Genomic DNA, 22,568 nt, shown 5'->3' on the forward strand with positions numbered 1-22,568 from the left:
TTCTGTTACATTCCTTCTGGGCAGTTTCTCGAATGCCTGTGAACCTAACGGTGAATGAACCAAGCAACGGAAATTCTCGAGGCGAGGCCATTCGTGGAAAGAAATATAGGCACAAAAAAAAAAATCAAGAGGTGGAAGAGTGGGGGAGGTGGAAGGTGGAGGGTGGAGTAAGTTCGGGCGAGTGAGGGAGGAAAAGGTGCAAGCGATATCTCCAACACTTTATTTTAGTTCGAGCGGCCTTGGAGCGTATACACAGACGAACCGTTCTGTCTGGGAGCTTTTGCGCTTTGCACATATCTTAAATAGGGCTCTCCCCTCTCCGCGTCCTCTCACTTCACAACAATACCCTCCTCGTGCTGGACCTCGCTCTAATCACCCTTTGCCATGGATTCTGTGGTTAGAGATGTGATGCGGCAGATTCATGACGATCTGCTCATACCTTAACGAGGCGACCACTGACGCATTGGCTGCGAGTGATTTCGTGTTGTCCCCTTTCTCTCTGACTCACCGGGACGGAAAGCTGTTCTTGTAAAAATGTTCGTTCGCCGAGACATTGCGGGACAAATGGTGGCGTCCGTGGTCGTGGTTGTGGTCGTTGCTTGGCATGGCGGACTTGCCCTGAGCTTATATGCCGGGAACTCTGTCAAAAGGGGAGCCGTACCTCCCATAGCCTTACCAGAAACGCGAGGCTGCAGTGATCTCACTTGCGGTACCGCGCTTTGGGTTCCGCAAAACCCGTGGACGTCGTTCAGAACAGAAAAAGTGTCTGTTCGGAAAAACGAAAGACAAGACGAGTATGCCGAGTCCATCATAAACGTCATAAATGGACTCAGAGATACAGTTTTTAAAAAGGTTAATGCGTTACAAAAGGACGTTGTGCCTGGGAGTGATCAAAGTGCGGAAACTGAATCCTACAACCTCGAAAAACGAGGCAGCCGTGGTTCCTTGCCGGCCCAAAGGCCAAGTGGACTTTTCCCCCCATTTCTGCCGATCGAGGCTCCTGCTCCCCCACCGATGCCCCGGCGGTGTTCGTATTCACCAAAACGTGACGACGACGAAGACGACGACGACGACGACGACGATGACGACGACAAAAAAGACCCTAACCTACCCACCATCCCTCCTGAAGTTTGTGGATTATGCCCGCTTGCGTTGCATTTGGAACCCTGCACGGTAGGTCAGACTGTTTTAGATCCTTGGGGTTGGGGCAGGGAGGCGGGATCGTGACGTGATAATTCAGTGATGACAAAAAGGTCCAAAAAAAATGTGTGACGACCACCAAAACAGACGCAAACACCTGGAACGTGTACATATAAAAATGTGTGACTGGAGAAACTATGAAGTAAAACATGGAAACACTAGAAATGGGGCAGACACTTTAAAAACTAAACACATTTTCAATTAAACGAACCAACAAGGTTATGGGGTACAAACAAATCAGGAACGCTGGACCTCATATTCACACACACACACACACACAAAAAGCTATCCTGAATGAAATACTAGCAATTACATACCACTACAAAAAAAAATTCTCTTGTCTGTTATGGGGAGTTATAGAGACACAGATAAAACAAGCAGGACTATAGAAGAGAAAACTACCATAAACTACGTTATGACATATTAAAAAGAATAGACAGAGTATGTGAAATGTAGATGTGAGTCAAAGAACGGGGTTGGGAAGAGAACTGTGGAATAGGGTACAAGGGAAAGTGTTGAGATGGGATGAGCATCTGGAAAGAATAAATGTGCAGGGAAAGACTAGTAGACTGTGGGAAGCAGAAGTGGATGGAGTGAACTTGCGAGGAAGCCCGAGAATGAAATGGATGCGTCGTAGAATGTCAGCCGAGCAAGGAAGAGAGAGAGAGAGAGAGAGAATGAGACAGACAGACAGAGAGAGAGAGAGAGAGAGAGAGAGAGAGAGAGAGAGAATGAGACAGACAGACAGAGAGAGAGAGAGAGAGAGAGAGCAAAACTTAAGTAGTGAATGGAAAGAGACTGGAGATGGATGAAGGGATGGCGTGTTCCGAAGGTTGCCATAGTGTGAAGCGGTGGGGGTAAACCAGCTTCGGCAATGAGACCTTCCTGTGGAAGAGTTGCGTCTTGCTGCTTTATTTCTGACCCAGGCAGTGTGGCGAAGAAGGTGACCATTCATTCCCGAGGTGGTGAAATGGAGAGGGTGGTTCAAAGCATTTTGTTTTTTCGTGTGTGTGCTGCAACTCAGGTACTCCATTTTATAAGGAGAAAAGGATCTTTAGTGTGTGCGTGTGTGTGTGTGTGTGTGTGTGTGTGTGTATATATATATATATATATATATATATATATATATACATATATATATATTCATTGGCTACTTGCTTATTACTTAGCTAAGAGAGTAGTAACCTTAGGCAGTAATGACAATAATAACTATTGTTTTGAGTTTTCATGAACGGAAACACGTAGCCCCACCCCAAAAGGACAGAAGCGCCAATGAACCACAAACTATAACACCGTATCTCCACAGTATCTAGCAAATGTCCCCGGGCTTGTAGCGACAGCTTGCGCAACAGGTTTTGTTAAAGTCACCCCTACACTAATAGTAAAATATTTATATTTTCAAATTCATTATGCAAATAACATTTATTTCAGTAATTGTCATGTATAATCTTTTTTATGAATAACCCATTGTAATAGAACAAGCAATGTAATCTATTACAAAAGGTCTTTGGTAATAGATAACATTGTCAATTGATGAAAAGGAATGTTAATTACACATACATTTGGAAAGACAGGTGTGTCGCTACAAGTATAGGGGTGACTTTAACAAATGTTGCCGCGCAAGCTGTTGCCACATGTTCTTCTCTCTTTACACGTTGTGCAAAGTGTGCTCATAGGTAACAGATCCGACTATACATACCCATGCAACTATTGGGAAGCACGGCGATGTATTAATGTGGGTCAGTTAATATCTTATCCTTTTCTTTTCTTTCTTTTGACGCTGCATGCATGATTGCAGAGCGTATTGCACAACAGTTTTATGCAATTGACAGCGTGACAGTGGACGCAAAGAATTCATATTTTTTGAATAAGTGACCGAGGTAACGCAAGTGAAAAAAATCCTTTAACTTATCTATAATATACAGTCATGAGGAACTTAACCCACGAAACAGTTCTTACATCAATATAATTATTTTTGTCAGCTACTTGAAATATTGTGTCCGTGTAGTATTCAGCTTACAGTAATTTTCTTGAATAAGAAAAAAATGGTCAATCAAAGAAGTTTGATTTTATATCACGAAAAATTCTGCGTGGGTCCAAACTTTTTATTGAGTGTACATAGTAATTTTGTATGATACTGGTTTCTCCACAATTCCCGGGTCATCAATCTTTCCATTGTCTATAACTGTGTATCAGACCATCATTTCTGACATAATAAAAATGGGCAATAATTTTTTTGCGATAGATAATAGTAATAGATAAATAAATTAATAAATATACAGATAAATTAAGTAAGCAAATAAGTAAGTTTATTTGGCATTGAGTCAATATACATGAAGTGCAGATAAAGAAAAGAACACACAGTTCGAAATAATAATTACAATTGCCGAGGATAACACAAAAAAGCATGTAAGCTTATTTCCATTGTGGTCCTCAAATAAATAAATAAATAGATCAATAAATAAATAAATTGATTAATTAATTAATCAATTTAAATAAATGAATAAACAGATGGATGAATAAAATAATCAATAAACAGGACATCTAAATTAGATTCTCATGGTTAATAGTAAACTGTCGTGTACATAAGAGAGACTATGGCGTTTGCTTAACCCTAATAGTGCCCACTGTTGCTAATCAGTAAAATGAGAATGAAAAGGACACCCGTACAACTGGTCTGGATCCCACGACAGGAGGCGCTGAGTAGCTGGGGCTGAACCCGTCACCTATGTCCTATGTATTATGTTCTTTGGGGACTATTGGGGCAGGTAACTGTCACCTGATAGTAAGGTTATGGACCAAAAGGTCTCCCGTTGCGTCGGCACGCTCCGCCTTTGTAATCCTTTTGTTAGTATTGGCGTATCTTCATTAGTAAGCGTCTGCGGTATCTGATAACACATGTATCTCGATGATATACACAACAGACCTATTAGTCAACAGTATTTGCACAAGGCATAGTGTGTCCCAAAAATGAAGTACTCTTTGAAATATTTCGTAACCGTGTCAGGAAAAAAAGGCGGTCATCAATCTGAATATTTGCGAACACGCAGGGGGGACTTGACTAGACAAGGAGGAAAAGAATGAACTTTTCTTTAGATTTGAAATAATGGACACCATTTTCCTGACACGGCTGATAACGCGGACCAGTGCATTAGACATTACGAAACATTTCAAAGAGTGAATATTTTTTTTTCAAGACTCAAGACATTCTACAAGGCCCAACCTCCCGGGTTCATTTTTTCAGTGCTTAGAAAAATTGAAGGACGGGAGAGGACAGAAGACAGGGGTGAATGGAGAATGGTTGTATATGGATTATGTTGTGATGCATGAGGTGAAATGGGTAGGGGGATGGGGGGTGAGGTAGTACGTGTGAGAAAAATTTGACGCAGCCCGAAGGGATTTCTCCCCGTCTTCTCATTTTCTGCATGAGGGGACGGAGAGGGGGGGTCACCGATTTAATGAAGCGGCCTTGCTGTGGATGTACTGTGTCTTGCGACACTGCCTCTGACCCAGGGCAGTGGACAAGATGCAGGGATGACCCGTCATCCAGGAGGTGCCAAGATAAGAGGGAGGGTAGAGGGTGGAGGGGAGTGGGGTGTATTTAGGGATGGAATGGATGGGAATGGTTTTTATGTCTTTTTCTTTTTGGCTACCTCCCTTGTAAGGGGGAAAAAAGCCTTTGGTATATGTATGTCGAAAACCCGAAGGACCGTTGCATTAAGTGTGTGAATATGAGAGGGAAATATGCTGGATAAAATCATAATTAACTGATCTTCCTGTATCTTCTTTTACCCAAAGCCAGGAACTTTTCAGCAACCCCTCGTATATGGTGGAGGGGAGGTGGGCTGGAGGTGGGGGGGGAAAGAAAGCTAACCGCTCCACCGCTGAATTTGATACACACTTCCAGACACAACTATCCGTTTATATCTTGGATTATTACTATGATTTTTTTTCGCATCCGACCTAGATATGTACCAAAAGGTCTCCTGTCGGCATGCTCCGCCTTTGTAATCCTTTGTAATCCTTATTACAAAAATTAGACCAACCTACAGTACCTATTGGTCGATAAATGTGTTACTATGGGAGGAAAGTGTTACTATGAAGGAGAGAGAGAGAGAGAGAGAGAGAGAGAGAGAGAGAGAGAGAGAAAGGAGAGAAGAGAGAGGAGAGAGAGAGAGAGAGAGAGAGAGAGAGAGAGAGAGAGAGAGAGAGAGAGAGAGAGAGAGGAGAGAGAGAGAGAGAGAGAGAGAGAGAGAGAGAGAGAGAGAGAGAGAGAGAGAGAGAGAGAGAGAGAGAGAAGGGAGGAGAGAGAGAGAGAGAGAGAGAGAGAGAGAGAGAGAGAGAGAGAGAGAGAGAGAGAGAGAGAGAGAGAGAGAGAGAGAGAGAGAGAGAGAGAGAGAGAGAGAGAGAGAGAGAGAGAGAGAGAGAGAGAGAAGGGGGAGGGAGACAGGGAGAGAAAGAGAGAGAGAAGGGAGAGGGAGACAGGGAGAGAAAGAGAGAGAGAAGGGGGAGGGAGACAGGGAGAGAAAGAGAGAGAAGGGGAGGGAGACAGGGAGAGAAAGAAAGAGAAAGAGAGAGAGAGAGAGAGAGAGAGAGAGAGAGAGAAGGGGGAGGGAGACAGGGAGAGAAAGAGAGAGAGAAGGGAGAGGGAGACAGGGAGAGAAAGAGAGAGAGAAGGGGGAGGGAGACAGGGAGAGAAAGAGAGAGAGAAGGGGGAGGGAGACAGGGAGAGAAAGAGAAAGAGAGAGAGAGAGAGAGAGAGAGAGAGAGAGAGAGAGAGAGAGAGAGAGAGAGAGAGAGAGAGAGAGAGAGAGAGAGAGAGAGAGATATATGAGGGGGGATATCGTTATATGTGTATGGTTGAAGACATCTCCCCTCGGCTCACATGCCAAGATGGCGGCTCGAGTTCTCGCAATATCTATGTTCTCAGGAATGTATTGTATGAGATGGATTGCCCTTAGCCTCTTTCCTTAAGATACTGAAACTGTGGATATAAACAGAAGAACCTAATGGTAGGAAAAAGGAAATTGGGAAGAAATAATTTCCTTTTCGTGTGCAAAATTGATTCGTTTTTTCTGCGGTTGCTTTAAGAGGCGTGGATGTGTGATTCACTTGGCCATCCTTTCATAACTGGAAAAAGACCTTCGACATATGCGTGTGTGTGTGTGTGTGTGTGTGTGTGTGTGTGTGTGTGTGTGTGTGTGTGTGTGTGTGTGTGTGTGTGTGTGTGTGTGTGTAAGTTGAGACATTGTGATAAGTTGAGGAAGGTGGCAAAAGAAGTCACGCGTCTAGTTCCGGGTTGCGAATTTGTTCCTGGCCGTTTTCGCACATCGCTTCCTCAGAGGAAGAAGCGTAGAGCGAAACCGGTCCGGAATACATTCGCAACTCGGAATTAGACCCATGACTTCTTTTTCCATTTTCCTTCTATGTATATGTATATACATATTGTATGTATGTATGTATGTATGTATATATATATATATATATATATATATATATATATATATATATATATATATACAGTATAACCATCTCGATGGTTCAGCAGGACTGGGATATTTTTATTAAACTGTCCAAAATGTCCGGCTGGATGGTCCTACGGGAGCTGAAGGGAGCGACAGAGAGGAGCGGGGTAGGATAGGAAAGGAACGCGGCATCAGGCATGCGAGTTATAAATTGTTGATTTTCTGTCCATGTATGTACACTCTGAAGAAGTTCTGTTAAGAGCGAAACGTCAGTGATTAAAAGTCCAAGGATTCTGTGTTTATCTCACCACCCTACCACTCATTTTGTCGTCCATCCTTCAATATATATATATATATATATTATATTATATATATATATATATATATATATAATATATATATATATATATATATATATACATATATATATATATTTATATATATATATATATATATATATATATATATATATATATATATACATATATATACACATACATACATATATACTTATCTATTTACATAATATTATAGGCACAGTACTCGGCTTGAATTCTACCATGTTCTATTAAAATGATGCTCATGCCATACAAGAAACACGTGCAAGTCTCATGACCACTCCCTTTGAATGAATATTTTGTTATAAGCTATTTATGACCCTTTATTAATTCTATCTTATATATCCTTACTTTTAACTAAAGAAGTAGTCCATTTCCTAGAAATTTCTCCCTTCAAGATCCTGATCTGAAGGAAAATTCCCATATCAATCTGGTGCACATGAACGTCATATATTTTTTGTCTTCTTTCTTTTTTACGCTTGACAAAAACTAAAGATGAAAATAGATCAATTAATACAAAAGAGTGATGTGTTCAATATTTACAGCCTGTTTCAAGACGCAAGTTATGTGAAATTAGAAGAATGTTTCCTCTGAAATTGTATGGGACTCGGTAAATTTGGTTTCGCTTATGATGACTGTTTTGTTTTGTTTTGTTTTTTCTTGCAGTGCGAGAGCCTGGGCACTCCGTTCACGGGCTACATAGCCATCACGTGCCCCAGCGAGGTGTCGTCACAACAGCACCTGAAGGACCTACTCCGAAATACCGAGTTCATCTCCACAGATGTCTATAGGTTAGCTTGTGGCAACACGCCTTGTATCCGTCTTCCCCTGTAGCTTATTAAATTTCTTATGTTTTGTTTGTGTTTCAGCCGTGTTAGAATACCGACGTTTGTATTCGTGTCCTCTTCTCTACGTCAAAAGTTCTTTTAAAAGTTTATGGAGAAGAGGTCGTTCAAACGCGGTGACATTCTGGAACTTTCTCGATGAATGAGATCATGCTGGATCAGAAACAACGCCACAGGTAGTAAGGACAAACTTAAGGGTTTTACTGATCGATATTTAGAAAGGAATCCAGGTAAAAATAGTAAAGCTTTGATTGAATACAAAGAAGATGGAGATTCATAAACTCACCACTCTTTAATTTTCAAAAGGAGATACATAAACGAGATTGCCAGTGACTCGTTCACCAGAACCGTCAGTTTTGTGAGAATTTGTGAGACTGAGCCAAAGGGCAGAGTCCAAAAATAGACAGACTTCTACCCAGGTACAAAGCCCCATCACTCTATCACGATCCACAATTTGTCCGCCTCGTTTTTCTTTCACAAAAAGAGAGCTGACAGCCAGTGAGTGTGTTCCTTTCTTCCTCCCGATAACAGGCGATGAAAAAAGAAGAAGACAGCGATAAAACATGAGCGTCAACGGAAGACCTCCCCCCCCCCTAAATGAGATCGAAGACCAGAAGAAATAAATAAGCAAATAAATACGCTGACAGACCATAAAGCCAAACACAATTCGCACAATATAGACAGCTGTCCAACGAGTCTTCTAAAAGAGAACTATGGGAGGGTCCAAGGATCGTTACCAGCTGTTTCATGAGATAACGTGTTAGTAGCTCATACCAGAAAAAATGATAAATGCATAAGAGACATGATCAATAGGAACCGGAGAGCTGTGACACCAATGTTATGAAAAGGTTATCCTATCATATAAAAGAGCAAAAGTCGTACTTGTACTTATGGGGTGGAAAATAATCTTCTGGTAAATCCGAGCTGTCTAAAACCGACAAGGTGTACTACTACCTTTGTATGTACCACTGGGGAACGCACGCCCAATAACTCTACATACGTGTAATTTCAGTGGACGACTATCTCTACATTTACAAGGAGAATGACAAAAAAAAAAAAAAAAAAAAAGTACCAGCAAACCGCATTGGACTGGAAGACCATCGTGAATAACATCACAATCTTTACGCAGTACAACGAACTCAAAAAGCTGAAAGTATTGGAAATGGTCTACACAAGAATGTGGTGAGGCGTTTTGTGGCTGCAGCCGATGCAGTCACCTTTGCTTTATGCACTCGGACTGTTGGATCACGTAACTAACAGTCACTGCTGAGAATAGGAGATGAGTACTAGATTATTATTAGTATTGCTTTTTTATTTATTTCTTCTTTCTTTGCTGTTAGATTGAAAAAAGTTTGAGAAATGACACTTTCTCAAACTCCTAAAGCAAGAATTACTGAAGAAAATTCAGATAATTTGGAGGAAGATTGATAATTGAAAATGACGCCGTGTTACCTTCTTGCTTTAGGTTCATCTAATTTGTGAACATAGATTAAAGCTTACCAGACTCCAAGGGTGTATGTTTGATAATGATTTGCTTCTATAAAGAAACACTAAAGGAATGCAGAGGATATGCAAACAACGACAGAGACCTATTGGTCCTTACGGGGCTGCTTACGAATTGAAAGGGATTGTAAACAGTGGAAAAGTTTAGAACCGCCGACTTAATTTAAGTGTACGAGCTCACGATGCTGAGAAGTAAATTAGATTGGGGTTACCTTCCATATGTTTGTATAGACACGGTAAAGGAAACATGGACTGGAGGTGAAGCTTTTATTCCTGACGTTTCGTCTATTGACTTTCTCAGGAATGAAAGCTTCACCTCCAGTCCATGTTTCCTTTACCGTGTCTATACAACTTGCTCACATGGATTTTCATCTTCCATATGTTTGTCTATTTTTTTCTTTAAGTGCCAATTGTATTTTAACGTACAACATGAACAGGTAGTTTGTTCCAAACATTTACAATATGACTAAAGACAAATATAATTGGTGTCTGACCTCTTACAGACTATTTCGTACCCATTAACTAGGTCATAAACTCCCTTGTTCAGTCATTACAGTGCCTCACGAAAAGAAATTTATGATTGGGGACCACTGTTGACACCTCTAACCTTTGCACCGTGACCAAAACTCAAACCTACGCGATAAAATTGTAGTACACCACGGCGACACCCAGCAGGATTGTATGCCTAGACTAGACAGATACTCAAATAGTTATAAAAAACTTCATATGCCTCCCCACTCCAGAAAAAAAAACCATTATGACCGCAAGCTTACATGGCAGCGTTTTAAGTCGACAAAAAAACAATGTTTATGTATTATTTCGCGTTTTCTCAGATCACCCCTCTACCCGAGCACTGCAACGCGAACGTCATGATCCTTCTGTGCGCTTTTCCAGATTCATCCACAACAACTCGCTCATCAGTGGCGCCGTGACGCGGGATTTGTGGGAACCTCTGCGCATAGTGCAGCTCATCAACAATCACGACAACTACAACTTTGTTGACAACCACGCCTTCTGCCCGCACGGAGACACGCTGAAGTATATATCTTTCTGTAAGCACGCTCAGTATTTATGATCGAACCAAGTCAGGTACTAGTGATTATGGTATCACCGTTATAGTGTCGTTTTACGATTCATAGTATCAATAATGTTGGAAATAATAATAATAATAATAATAATAATAATAATAATAATAATAATAATAATAATAATAATAATAATAATAATAATAATAATAATAATAATAATAATAATAATAATAACAAGATAATTATGGTGGTTATAATGATAATGAAAATAATCACTGTTGTTGCCTCGAGCTAAGGGTCCAATCACACCAAGCTTACGACCTGTTTCCGACCACCAGCGACCAGGCTGATATGTGCTGATCCTCTCTTTATAAAAAGAATTCAAGACAATAATGCAATTGGAATCAATCTCCCCCGTCATGAAGATGAACATGAAATAACCACCTGGCGCTAACCATGAGAGAAACAAACGCGCCACCGTCCAAGATGGTGGTCGGAAACAGGTTGCAAGCTTGGTGTGACTGGGGCTTATGTGGAAAAACCGCAGCCCCACACTGGCCGGCACAGGTCCTCGGGCCCTGCCATAGATCTCTCTGAGAAGAAAATTTGGACTGTTATCCATGTCGTGTGAGTGTGGGACTGTTCTCGTGTCTCCTGCTGATCTCCAAATGTGACAAAGTCTTAGGCTCAGTCCGGAGACCGAAGTCCAGCCCCTCGGGGCTGCACCTCCTGATGGAGTTGAGGGAGTTGAAGACTTTTTCTATGGGCTACTTTCCCTCAGAAGCACCTGCAAGTACCCGTCATTGGTCCCTACTATAATGCCCATTCATCTCACTGATATATATTTACTGCATCTAAAACTCGGACGCCATATTCTAGTTAAAAGTATAGAAACATTCTTGCATACGCTCGGTTCCCATAGTGTCCATTCATTTCATTGATATATATCTACTGCATCTAAAACTCGGACTCCATACGTTAGTTAAAAAGTATAGAAACATACCTGCTTACGCTTTGTCCTGGTGCGCTGTATTTCTCATTCGCTACGTTCCACAAGTACCTACGTTCCAACGGCTGTACCTTCCTTGCAGGACAAAAATAACGGTTCTAGATGCAGCTAGACACTTCCTGGCGTAAGCTTCTCGCGTCACTCATGAATAATTCACCTCTGTGGTTACGAAGTATTCGAGTTCGATCCCGGGTGACTTAGTTTCTTGTCAGTCTGGATAACTAGTGAGAGACAGTATATACGATCCGTGTTGGACTATGCCAGATGGGAAGCGTTCATCTCACACACACGCAACACCACAAGACTCAGGTCTCATATAACTCTTCAAATAATCACTGGTTGGACACATGGATCGCTCACATGAGGAGCCTGGAATCCTGAAGTTTCGCAAACATGTTAGCTTCGCAGCACACAGTAATGACAATAATAATAAGTAACTTCTAAATGACACCCACATCACTTATCACATTACACGAAAGACCACCCCAACACACAGACACAGTAAACAAACACTAGAACACTATTGTAATATCACACCATCGATCACCACACAACGACTTCAACACGAGCAAAATTATACGTCGGACACTCACAAACAAAACTAGTTTGGGGTCCAGCAACCCCCTTGACCGTTTCTTATTTGAGGACAGAGCGTCTGAGGCCTCGCCTTGCAATGGTATTTACTCTGCCGAAACTGTCGACAGTTGCCACCTTCAAACAGATCAAGTAATTGCGGCAGCCGTCACACAGGACCCGGGATATACAAGTGACCATTAGGCGACACAACAAAAGACCCATTACCCACTGGCTGTCTCATGTACATCCACACACGTTTTCATGGACTTTGCAGCGCTTACAGAACACAAACGAAAGCAAACAAACGTAAACACGTCATACCTTAGGTGCGTGCTTGAAGTGTTTTTTCTGGAATGTTATCCAAGTAACCGTGTCGCGGATCACCAGTTTGAGAGACTGACAGTTGTGTGTTCAAAGTATCGTTATGGAGCCTTCGGTCACGCTGGCGTTCGGGCTGAGTGGGTGACAGGCAGGTGCTTCCTTGTGTAATAGGTATCAGTGTTGCCACTGTGATCTATGACAGTTCCCACAAACGAGTGAGAATTTTACCACAAAATTCCCACAAGAAAATCTGGATTTCCACAAATTTTCCCACAAAAAGAAGGAATTATTATAGACACAAATAAGTTCATTGCAACTTTTAATTTGCTCACAAAACATCCCATATGAGCAAATTTTTCAGACAAATTTGTGGAAAATTCCCACAAAACGGCATTTGTGATCTGTATAAAAAAACAACGTTGCTGAACTGAAATGAACGTAGAAATGCACGACATCATATAAATTAATGTGTTCAATGATGACTAGATATATGTACGTATACTTCCGTGTGCAAATATTAAGTTATTTCTTTTCCGTTTTCACTGTAACGTTTTTTTCCTTCGCATTTTCTTCCAGACAGGTTTTTGGAATAATATGTTTTGTTTCTTCCCTATCTTGGCTCATGCTGCCCTAAAACTGTTCGTGTGAAGACAACAATAGCATCGGTTATTTCCACTGGGAGTCCATTAATTTCGTGGAGGTGCCAAAGCTTGAGAACCTAATCTTGGCCCACAATCATCTCTCCATGATACCCGAAGACGCGATGCACCACTCCGGTCTTCAGATTCTTGATCTCAGCTTCAATAATATCAACTATATGGGGAAGGATGCCTTTGCAGGTAAGATAGATCACGGTTTCTCAAACACAGATAGTGAAGGAAACGATGCATTGATCTTTATCAAGGTTTTTATTCTTGTCTCCTCAAAACCGATCGTATGTCGGTAAGTCAGATATTGGGAGCTTACACCCTCACGTCATTTCATAATTTTCTACGAATGACAAAGTTTTCTTTTAAAACTTTTTAGTCGCGTTTGACTGTAGTCATTTATTCCAGCTACTTTATTTAGTTTAAAGAAAACTACCTTCGCACTTCTAGCTCACAGTAATATGTTGTTTAATAATGTCGCTAGAAACAGTTATGAAATTCTATCTCCTGAATTTGTATTGCAAAGCGTCGTTTAGGTCGAACATCTCAATTTACTCGAAATCGGTTGGGGAGGGGGTTCAAGGGAGGATATATACAACGTCCCTCGGACATTCTATTGTTAAAAAGTAGAGTTGCTGCACTTTCCAACTTGAATGGGAACTGAATGAATGTGTGAATGAACGATGAATAGATAAGTAAATAAGCAAATAAAAGATAGACAAAATCTATATCATATCATGAACCGTGTGGGCAACATCTCAATTTCTTACCGGATTTTGGGGATGTGTAGGCTGTGGTAGGACCAAGATTTTAAATGCAATGAATGTATAAATAGACAAATGAATAAGCAAATAAGGATAAATGGATAAATAAAATAATAAAGTGGATCAATGAATAAATAAAGATAAATGGATAAATCACTAAGGATAGGTGGATGAATAAATGAATAGTTAAGTGGATAATGAATAAATAATTAAATTGACAAAAAGATAAGTAAATGAAATATAGATGATTAAAGCAAACGAAAAAAAAAAATATCCCTCCGAATCGTCTGCAAATAACTTGTCTTTCCTCGACCGTCTCCAGGACTGACGAGGCTGGACATCCTCGACCTTGGCAACAACGACCTCTCCAGACTTGAAGACTTTACCCTCCGCATGCCGGACCGCGTCTCTTACAACACCCTCCAGCTCGACCTGTCTTACAACAAAATCAGCTACATAAGGTAAATACTAAATGCGTCAAAAGAATAGCCTCTTCAATGCGAGTCAAATATTCGCGCGCAAATTAGCTGTCTGACGTACGATGATGCATCACAGTACGCGTATTGTAAAATATGAAGTTACAGCTGTTATACTTGTCCCCTTTCACCCAGAATGTTTGTAACTAAAGAAAAAGTGTTCAAGGCTGTTCACAGAATAAAAGGATCACTCAGCTACAACTACAAAATAAATGTTATCAGGAAACCGAAACTGGCATCCCTATATACTCCCTCGCACCTCGTGACCCCTACGAATGCATCATCGTATTCAAGGGATTAACGATACAGTGCCGCTCAAAAGTTACTGAGGGATTTTAATTTATAATAGCTGCCTTATTGTTACTTATGGAATGATATTTTAATACAATATAGAAACACTGCCTTAGCAACTGCATTCTCTTGTGGTATGAGCAATTGCCCCATTTTGCTGGAATCACATATCGGGCCTTACATCAACGAATGAAGAAAAGACCACAAATAACAAACCCTCAGTGACTTTTGGGCCACCCTGTGTCTGAGGATAAAAATTACATCACCGACTTCATATACGAAAGTATTAATGCAGATACATCCACTGATCTTTGTCCTATACATTTCAAGAAAGAAATGACAAAATATGTTTTGGATTTGTAAAGACATAAGTTATATTATAGATAATAGTTCAAACATCTGCTTTAGAGAAAGGGATTAATACAGTACAACCAGTGATGTTACATTTGACTTGTCAATGAACTAACCTTTGGTGACTATTATTTGTTGCTTAAGTGTGCACTATTCCCTGTCAGACTGAAATCCGCAGATTACGTCGGCAGTCAAGGGTTTTGTGACAATAAGATATTAATAAGAATAACCAATGTACACTAATGCTATTATCTTGTCAGAACTTATTCCGTAAAGTAATTTTTTTCCGAAAAGATAATCATTTAGTGCCACATGAACGTAGTGATTGCCCCCAGGAAAAGCTGATCTCGTCACCAGACAAAGCCAATCAACGCCCACCTCCCCGCACAAAGATTCAGTCTCGGGAGTCTAGCGTTCAGTCTCAAGATCAGGCCCATCAGTTTCCATTATTCATTCACCAGGATAGCACATATGGGGAGTTGGCAACTCACGATTGTTCCTTTCCTCCTCCTCCTCCTCCTCCTCCTCCTCCTCCTCCTCCTACTACTACTACTACTACTACTACTACTACTACTACTACTACTACTACTACTACCACTACTACTACTTTTTTTTTTTTTTTAACACGACCTCCATCCTCGTGGAACTGTGTGGTGGAAGCAGCAGGATCTGTCTCCCACAGACACAGTTCATTGGCCCCTCTCCCGCCAATGACTGTGGTCGACAACCCTTTTATTTACTACTGCTCCTACTACTTCTACTACTACTACCACCACTACTACTAATACTACTATTACTTCTACTACTGCTACTGTTACTACTGCCACCATTACTACTATTACTACCACCATTACCACTACTACTACTACCACTACTACTACTACTACTACTACTACTACTACTACTACTACTACTACTACTACTACTACTACTACTACTACTACTAGCGTTGCTGCTGCAACTAGCCAGTGATATAGAGATAAGCCCAAACTCATACATTAGTGTAACGTTTTTTTTCCTTAAAAGAGTTCTACAGGAGGATCTGAGGATCTTCCTGGAGAAATCTCCTTGAGAGTCTGAGGACTTTCCAGGTGAGATCTCTTGGAGGGCTTCGGTGCCGTTGCTCGCTGCGGTCAGGGCCATAGGTTCCTGAAGAGAAATTCGAGACAATGATTGACTGGAGGATAAACGGGATTGCATCTTTCTGCTTTTAGAAAAAAAGTGTGTGTGGGTGTGTATGTGTGCATGTGTGTGTATGTCTATATCTGAGGAACCGCACCAGAGCGTATACTTTAAGGGATTGCAGACTGATTTGTCTCAAGTACGATTTGTCGACCTTTCTCGAGTAATCACATTTTTTTTTTCTTTTATCTCTTTGATTTACAGTGATTATGCGATGCAAGAAATGAAGAACTGCCAGGTGGATCTGCGAGGGAATCAACTAGTAACACTAACGCAGCAAGTTTTCGAGCCCATCATCCACGACAGCGGATCTTTCGCACAGTTCAATGTCGACGGTAAGAGACTTTGCTTGGGAATGCATACACGTTACGGTGGCATTCTTAAAAAAAAAGGCTTTCCTTAACTAAATCCTTGAAAGGGAAAGAATTTTTTTAAGAATACCACTGTAAGTCCACATCGCGTTCTCCCATACCAGGATCTGGCCATCAACAAATGCTCACATCCTGTTCCTTAACCCAGGGGTACCCCATACTTATGTGTTGCTGTTTTCGAACCCTCTGTGCTTCCAGAGGAGTCCATAGACCCCAGGCTTAACCTGTCGATCGCATGAGGCTACCCCCTACACACTATGCGCGCTGGTGGCATAATCGGAAGCGTGCTGGTCTCGCATTTGCTTAGATGTGGGTTCGAACCTCGCATTTCTCTCCAGTTCATAACGGTGACTGTTACCTGGCCAGTCTAGGTGCCTAATAGGGCAAAAATTACGGCTTCGACAGCAGCTACGCGCCTTCTGGTATAGGCTCCTCACCAGTGGCTTCTGGAAGGGCCCAAGGATCATTGCTGACAATGATAGGGTCTCGCGTTTGTTAGAGATGTAGGATCATCTAAGGAACCCGATGATACTGTGGCGAGGAGCTACTGCGAGAAAGAAAGAGTTTTGGCGTGCTTGTCCTTTACTTGTGAGGTTAGAACTGAACTGGACTATGGACTACCTAGAACAGATCACCCGCCCGCACGGGATAGGTTTGTGTGTGAGGGGAAGAATGTTTGTAAGCAAATTAAAAGGTAGTAGTGTATAAATGAGGGCTGTTGCCAATAAGTACTTTTTCCATGGACGATTCACTAAGGGTGATGGCTCGGGAGGAACGGGCAGGGAACTTGGACGGCGGCGCCGACGTCTGCGATTAGAACTGGTTTCACATGCGGCCCGAACCCTTTATATATATATATATATATATATATATATATATATTATATATATATATATATATATATATACCGCGTGGGCAATCACCCATGGTACGTGATCAGTTATAATTGCATCGGATTGGGTCACGTCGGGTCGCATTGTCACAGGTAGGTGTGTGGTCAGGTCACAGCGCGTACTTTCTGATGCCATGTGGTCAATCGTACCACGTGGTTCGTACATTACACTAATAACCACATGGTTCAGGATGAGCCATGCAGGTGTGTACATTTTACTTTCTTAACTACATTAGTCTAAACCCTGATTCTCTGATGAGGATTTCTGTACGGAAATCGAAATAACGGGAAAAACACTTGTATCTAAATCCCGGAGTCTACATCTCATTGTATAAGCCCAAGTGCTAGCATTTCTGTCGTTTTGCCCATATATTTCTCTGGACGAATCCCACTCCAAGTTCATCACAAGCAAATCTATTTTCCAGGGAATCCCCTTCACTGTGATTGTAGCTTTAAATGGCTTCTGTCCTGTAAGCACAACTTTGATGATGCCCGCTGCACCAACATCAACAAGACTCTCCATCACCTCACGATAAAGGACCTTGGAGACTGCTAAGAGTAGAATTCTCTTCAGTTCCTGACATTGCAAAAGTGGCACAATGGTCCTTGTGTCAAGGCGTCACCTACACATGAAGCGCCATGTCTGTTCAGCTTCTTCCATGTTTATCGACGAAGTGAAACCTGTAGAAATAGTAAGGTGTAACCATGTATTAGAATAGGTAGAAATAACAAGTGCAGTTTTATTATAATCCCCTCAAGCGAGTGGCATAATCCAAGGATACTGTTATGATTAACACTATCCCATCTCATTAAAGTGGCTAGTAAAACTTGAACTGAAATGGTCATTATGACTCGTGGAATGTAAGGACAACCACAAAGTCAAAATATGGTAAGAAGAGTAAAATACATACATACCAAAGAGTCCTTTTAACTGTCATGAAAGTGGCGGGGTGGTCAAGTCAAAGCATACACCCAGCCCACACCTATCCAAAGTCCATTAATCGCCCTTGTCCCCGCCACACCTAGTCAGGTTAAAGACAGCGCAACAAGACAAATCGCCTCCATAGCGGGGCCCGAGAGCCGAGCCGGGTTTACCCCCACCGCTTCAGTGTATGGCGACCTCCCTTCATCCACTCAAAAAATAAATACATAAATAAAATAAATAAATAAGATAAAAAAAAAAAGAGCAGACAAAAACAACCCTTCGGGTCACATCATTTCTCCATTACATTATAACCAATCTCCATTCACTTCTATCCTTTGAACTGTTCCTCAACATTTCTCTTGTATTTAATGTCCCCTTTACCCCTCTCCATCAACCTAATATATTCTTGGACTTCCTGTCAAGTGCACTCCATCCACTCCTGCTTTCTATACTCATTTTACTAGTCTTCCCTCACTCATTCTTCTGTATGCCCAAACCACCTCAGTACTCTTTGATCTACCTTATCCGGCAACTCTCTGTCCACCCTTGTTATTTGCCTCACATTTTTCACCCTATCCATCCTCGCAACACTTATCATAAACTCTACAACGCCCCACTGTCCACCTTATCATACGACTTCTCTAAATCCATAAAAGCCCAAAAGACATCCTTGCCCTTTGCTAAAAAAATTCTTGCGTAACAGTCTTCCTGCGAATACTGTACTTGATCTGCACACCCTCTTCCTTTTCTAAACCCACACTGCTCTTCCCCAGTTATTACCTCTCTTCCTATCCTAATCCATTCAATTAACATCCTTCCGTACACCTTACCAACTACACTTAACAGACTGATCTTTCTAAAACTACTATTTTCATATTTGTTCACTTTCCCCATGTATAATGGAATCATAAATGCACTAGTCCAATCCACTGATACACTTCTCTCAGACACACATTAAACCTCACCAACTATTCCACTTTGACTAATGCAACCTTTACTAGATATTCCACATGACAGCCACATACCCCAGCTGTCATATGGACTTTCATCTCTTCCAGTGTTTTTTTTTCTATAGCCTTATCATTTCCTTCCCCTATCACCATCATTCTCCTAGCACCCTCCACTGCCACAATCCTCCTCTATATTCAACTATTTGAAATACTTCACTCATTTCCTCACTTTCATTACCATCTAGCCATCTATCCCTTTTACACTTTTTCTTAACTTGACCCTCTACATCTCACTCTTTTCACTTCCTTCCAAAACATCTTTTTATTCTTTTTCAAAATTTCCTTTTAGTTCTTATTTGTACTACATTCATGAACATTTAATGGCCCAATTACTAGGGCTCTGGTTGGGGTCCTTCCAGATCCTTTTATACTTTGAAACTTCAAGTGAGAGAAAAAAAATGAGGGGAAATCCCTGGTCTCCTCACTCCGTCTGATTTGGTAGCCTTCTATACCATGTATAGAAACACCTGTAACAGCATCATTCTCCCTCCACCATAACAGGGGGATCAGAAAAGGAAGATAAAGAAGCTTAAAAATGGTCAGGGTTATTAGAGATTTTACTCTAATGTAGATAAATGATGTGGGGTTCTGGTCCTTTAGTGCCCTAAAATAGTCTCCAAAGTAAAGAGTGCATGTAATCATGCAGTCAATATTCCAAAGTGCAGTGGGAAGGGGTAAGAAATATCTGAGTCTGGGTGAAAGTGCCATTGGATTGGTTGTTATGATCAGTGGTTTAATGGCCTTTTTATTCCTGTGAATAATGTTGCGCCGCCATTGTACATTATGTTTTATGTAATGGTCTGGTGAGTCAATGGTATTTATACTTTGATTGGGAGTTCCTTTTTAAGGTGAGGATGAATGAGGTACTTGTGACTTATCACCCAAAACTTGGAGTACTGAGACATCAGGGAGCAAATGGGGGTAGGTGGTTGTAGCAGGAAGTTGTTTAAATCAGACATTCTTATATTATATGTGGTACTGCAAGTGAGCTCCTTATTGGTGGGTGGAAGGGACATTTCCTGTCATAAGGTGGCCATGTGCAAGAATGTCCAGCTGTTGAATATACCAGCACAGTGATTCTTGACTTCTTTCAGTCACAGGCCACTTTAAAAATCTGATGGCAACTATGGACCCTTTCTCCAGAAATATTCACATAAACACAACTTTGCATGCAATGAATAAAATGAACTTTATTTATTGAAACTTTAGTCTCATACGTGACATACACAAAGTATTATTAAACTTAGAAGTAAACAATCTAAAACACTCCTTTATTGATGCAAAAAGTAATGGTCACTCAAAATTATGAAATAAATCTTGTGCAAATTAAAAGAACTATTACTACTCTTCTACTACCATTACTCCTCTCTCATTATGTACTTTATATTTCAATAACAAGATTATTCTTGCTTGCCTTGAATAAGAATATGAAGTTGTCCTCTTTTAGAGGCAGTCCTAGCCTCCTGATTGGGTGGGGAATGTGTACATACCTTTAGCTGGCTACCTCCCCTATAAGGGAGAATTCTTCTGATATAAAGATGAACAAAATTTCACTTTTTATGTCTTTCTTAAAGAAGAGTGGGTAGCTTCTGTGTCTACTTTTATCTTGCATATGTTTTTGATTATCTTCTGGTTGTCTGGAGCTGTGGGTTTGAAATTTGTTTTGGAGAAGTACTTGTTAATATATTTGTTAAAATCAATGGATTATTCACAGCAATGGACACTGTTACCCCCCTTTTGGTCTGTTAATGAGAGGTAGTACTGTATAATTGTTAATATGTGGGAGGTATTGCAGATATATGGGATAGGAGAGAAGCTTTTGAAAGTAGTCAAGAGTTTTTACAAGAGTAGTAGAGCTTGTATCAGGATTAGAAATGGAGAGAGTGAGTGGTTTGTGGTAAAGGTGGGACTTTGTCAAGGATGTGTTATGTCCTGGTTGTTCAATTTATACATGGATGGGGTGGTGCGAGAGGTAAATGCAAGGGTAATGGGTCAGGGAGTGGAGATGGTTATAGAAAATGGAGAAAAGTGGGAAATAGGCCAGTTGTTGTTTGCTGATGACACTGCACTTGTAGCAAGATCAGAGAAGGGATTGAAGAAGTTAGTGACGGAGTTTGGAAAGGTGTGCGAAAGAAGGAGGTTGAAGATAAATATGGGTAAAAGTAAGGTGATGAGATGTACAAGGGGAGAAAGTGGCAGCAGACTGGATGTGAGTATTAAGGGAGAGAGACTGGAGGAAGTGGATAGTTTGGGATATTTTGGTGTGAATGTGGCGGGAAAGGGAGAAATGGAGGTGGAGGTAGAATGTAGATTGAGAGAAGTGAGTAAATACCTTGGGGGATTAAAAAGTGTAATGAGAAATAGACATTTGGGAATGGATGCTAAGAGGAGATTGTATGAAGGGGTGATTTGCCAACAGCACTGTATGGGGAAGAAACATGGAACACAAGAGAGGAAGATAGGAATTTGAATGTGTTTGAGATGAGGTGTCTGAGAAGTATGATGGGGGTTACTTGGCTTGACAGAGTGGGAAATGAAGAGTTGAGGAGGGGAACGAGGGTGGAAAGGTTGGGAGGTGGGGTTGATGAAGGAGTATTGGGATGGTTTAAAAACATGGAAAGAATGAGTGAAGAAAGACTGGTAAAAGAGGTGTGGAAGGCAGAGGTGGAAGGAGTGAACATGAGGGGGCAACCTAGGATGAGATAGATGGATGGGGTAAATGGGGCATTGGGAAGGAGGGGAGTGTCTGTTGAGGAAGGACAGAAGAGGACAGAAGTTGGGGTTGGAGGTGTATGTATGAGACATAAATTGACGCAGCCCAAATGGATTTCTCCCCGTCTTCTTTTCTGCATGAGGGGATGGAGAGGGGGAGGGTTGCCAATTTAATGAAGTGGCCTTGCTGTGGATGTGCTGTGTTTTGCAACACTGCTTCTGAGGTGCCAAGATAAGAGGGAGGGAAGAGGGTGGAGGGGAGTAGAGTATGTTGAGGATGGAATGGGTGGGAGTGGTTTCTATGCATTTGTTTTTTGGCTACCTCCCTTGCAAGGGGGAAAAAGCCTTTGGTATATGTATGTACTTGTTAATGAAGTTATATCTTGCTTATGAACTGGTAGTTACTGTGCTTTGAGTTTTCAGTTTGTAAAATTCACGCCAAGAGTTCTTTTTCTTAGTTTAGTTTGTAAATTGACGATGATGATATGGTTTAACGTCACAAACTCCCCCCTATTGGAAGGCGAGGATGGTGCCCCTCACAGAGGACTTTGTAGCAAGGAATCTAATGAACCATGCCCTTGGTTCAACTTCACCGGTGGCAGGATTCAAACCGTCATCCCCTCGACCTCCACTGCAAGAAACAGCACCCTAATCCACTCATC

General features: G+C 41.2%; 1 protein-coding gene across 1 annotated transcript; it reads left to right on the forward strand.

Annotated features, from left to right (window-relative positions):
• Positions 1–212: 212 nt before the first annotated feature.
• Positions 213–17,991, forward strand: LOC143036560 (uncharacterized). The gene is made up of 7 exons (XM_076204074.1): positions 213–1,173; positions 7,670–7,794; positions 10,246–10,403; positions 12,936–13,124; positions 14,019–14,157; positions 16,201–16,331; positions 17,685–17,991. Exons 1-7 carry the CDS (start codon positions 535–537, stop codon positions 17,813–17,815), a joined length of 1,512 nt encoding a protein of 503 aa, XP_076060189.1. The 5' UTR covers positions 213–534; the 3' UTR covers positions 17,816–17,991.
• Positions 17,992–22,568: the final 4,577 nt, after the last annotated feature.

The sequence above is a fragment of the Oratosquilla oratoria genome, chromosome 20 (assembly GCF_046742065.1).
Source record: "Oratosquilla oratoria isolate Oo_2021 chromosome 20, ASM4674206v1, whole genome shotgun sequence".
NCBI lineage: Eukaryota > Metazoa > Arthropoda > Malacostraca > Stomatopoda > Squillidae > Oratosquilla > Oratosquilla oratoria.

What these genes read in the sequence shown, in the direction of transcription:
- LOC143036560 (XM_076204074.1), top strand. Translation starts at nt 535, where the DNA reads ATGTTCGTTCGCCGAGACATTGCGGGACAAATGGTGGCGTCCGTGGTC. An exon ending in TGCATTTGGAACCCTGCACG is followed by an intron (nt 1,174 to 7,669) that starts GTAGGTCAGACT and finishes TTTTTCTTGCAG; the next exon opens with TGCGAGAGCCTGGGCACTCC. An exon ending in CGCACAGTTCAATGTCGACG is followed by an intron (nt 16,332 to 17,684) that starts GTAAGAGACTTT and finishes TCTATTTTCCAG; the next exon opens with GGAATCCCCTTCACTGTGAT.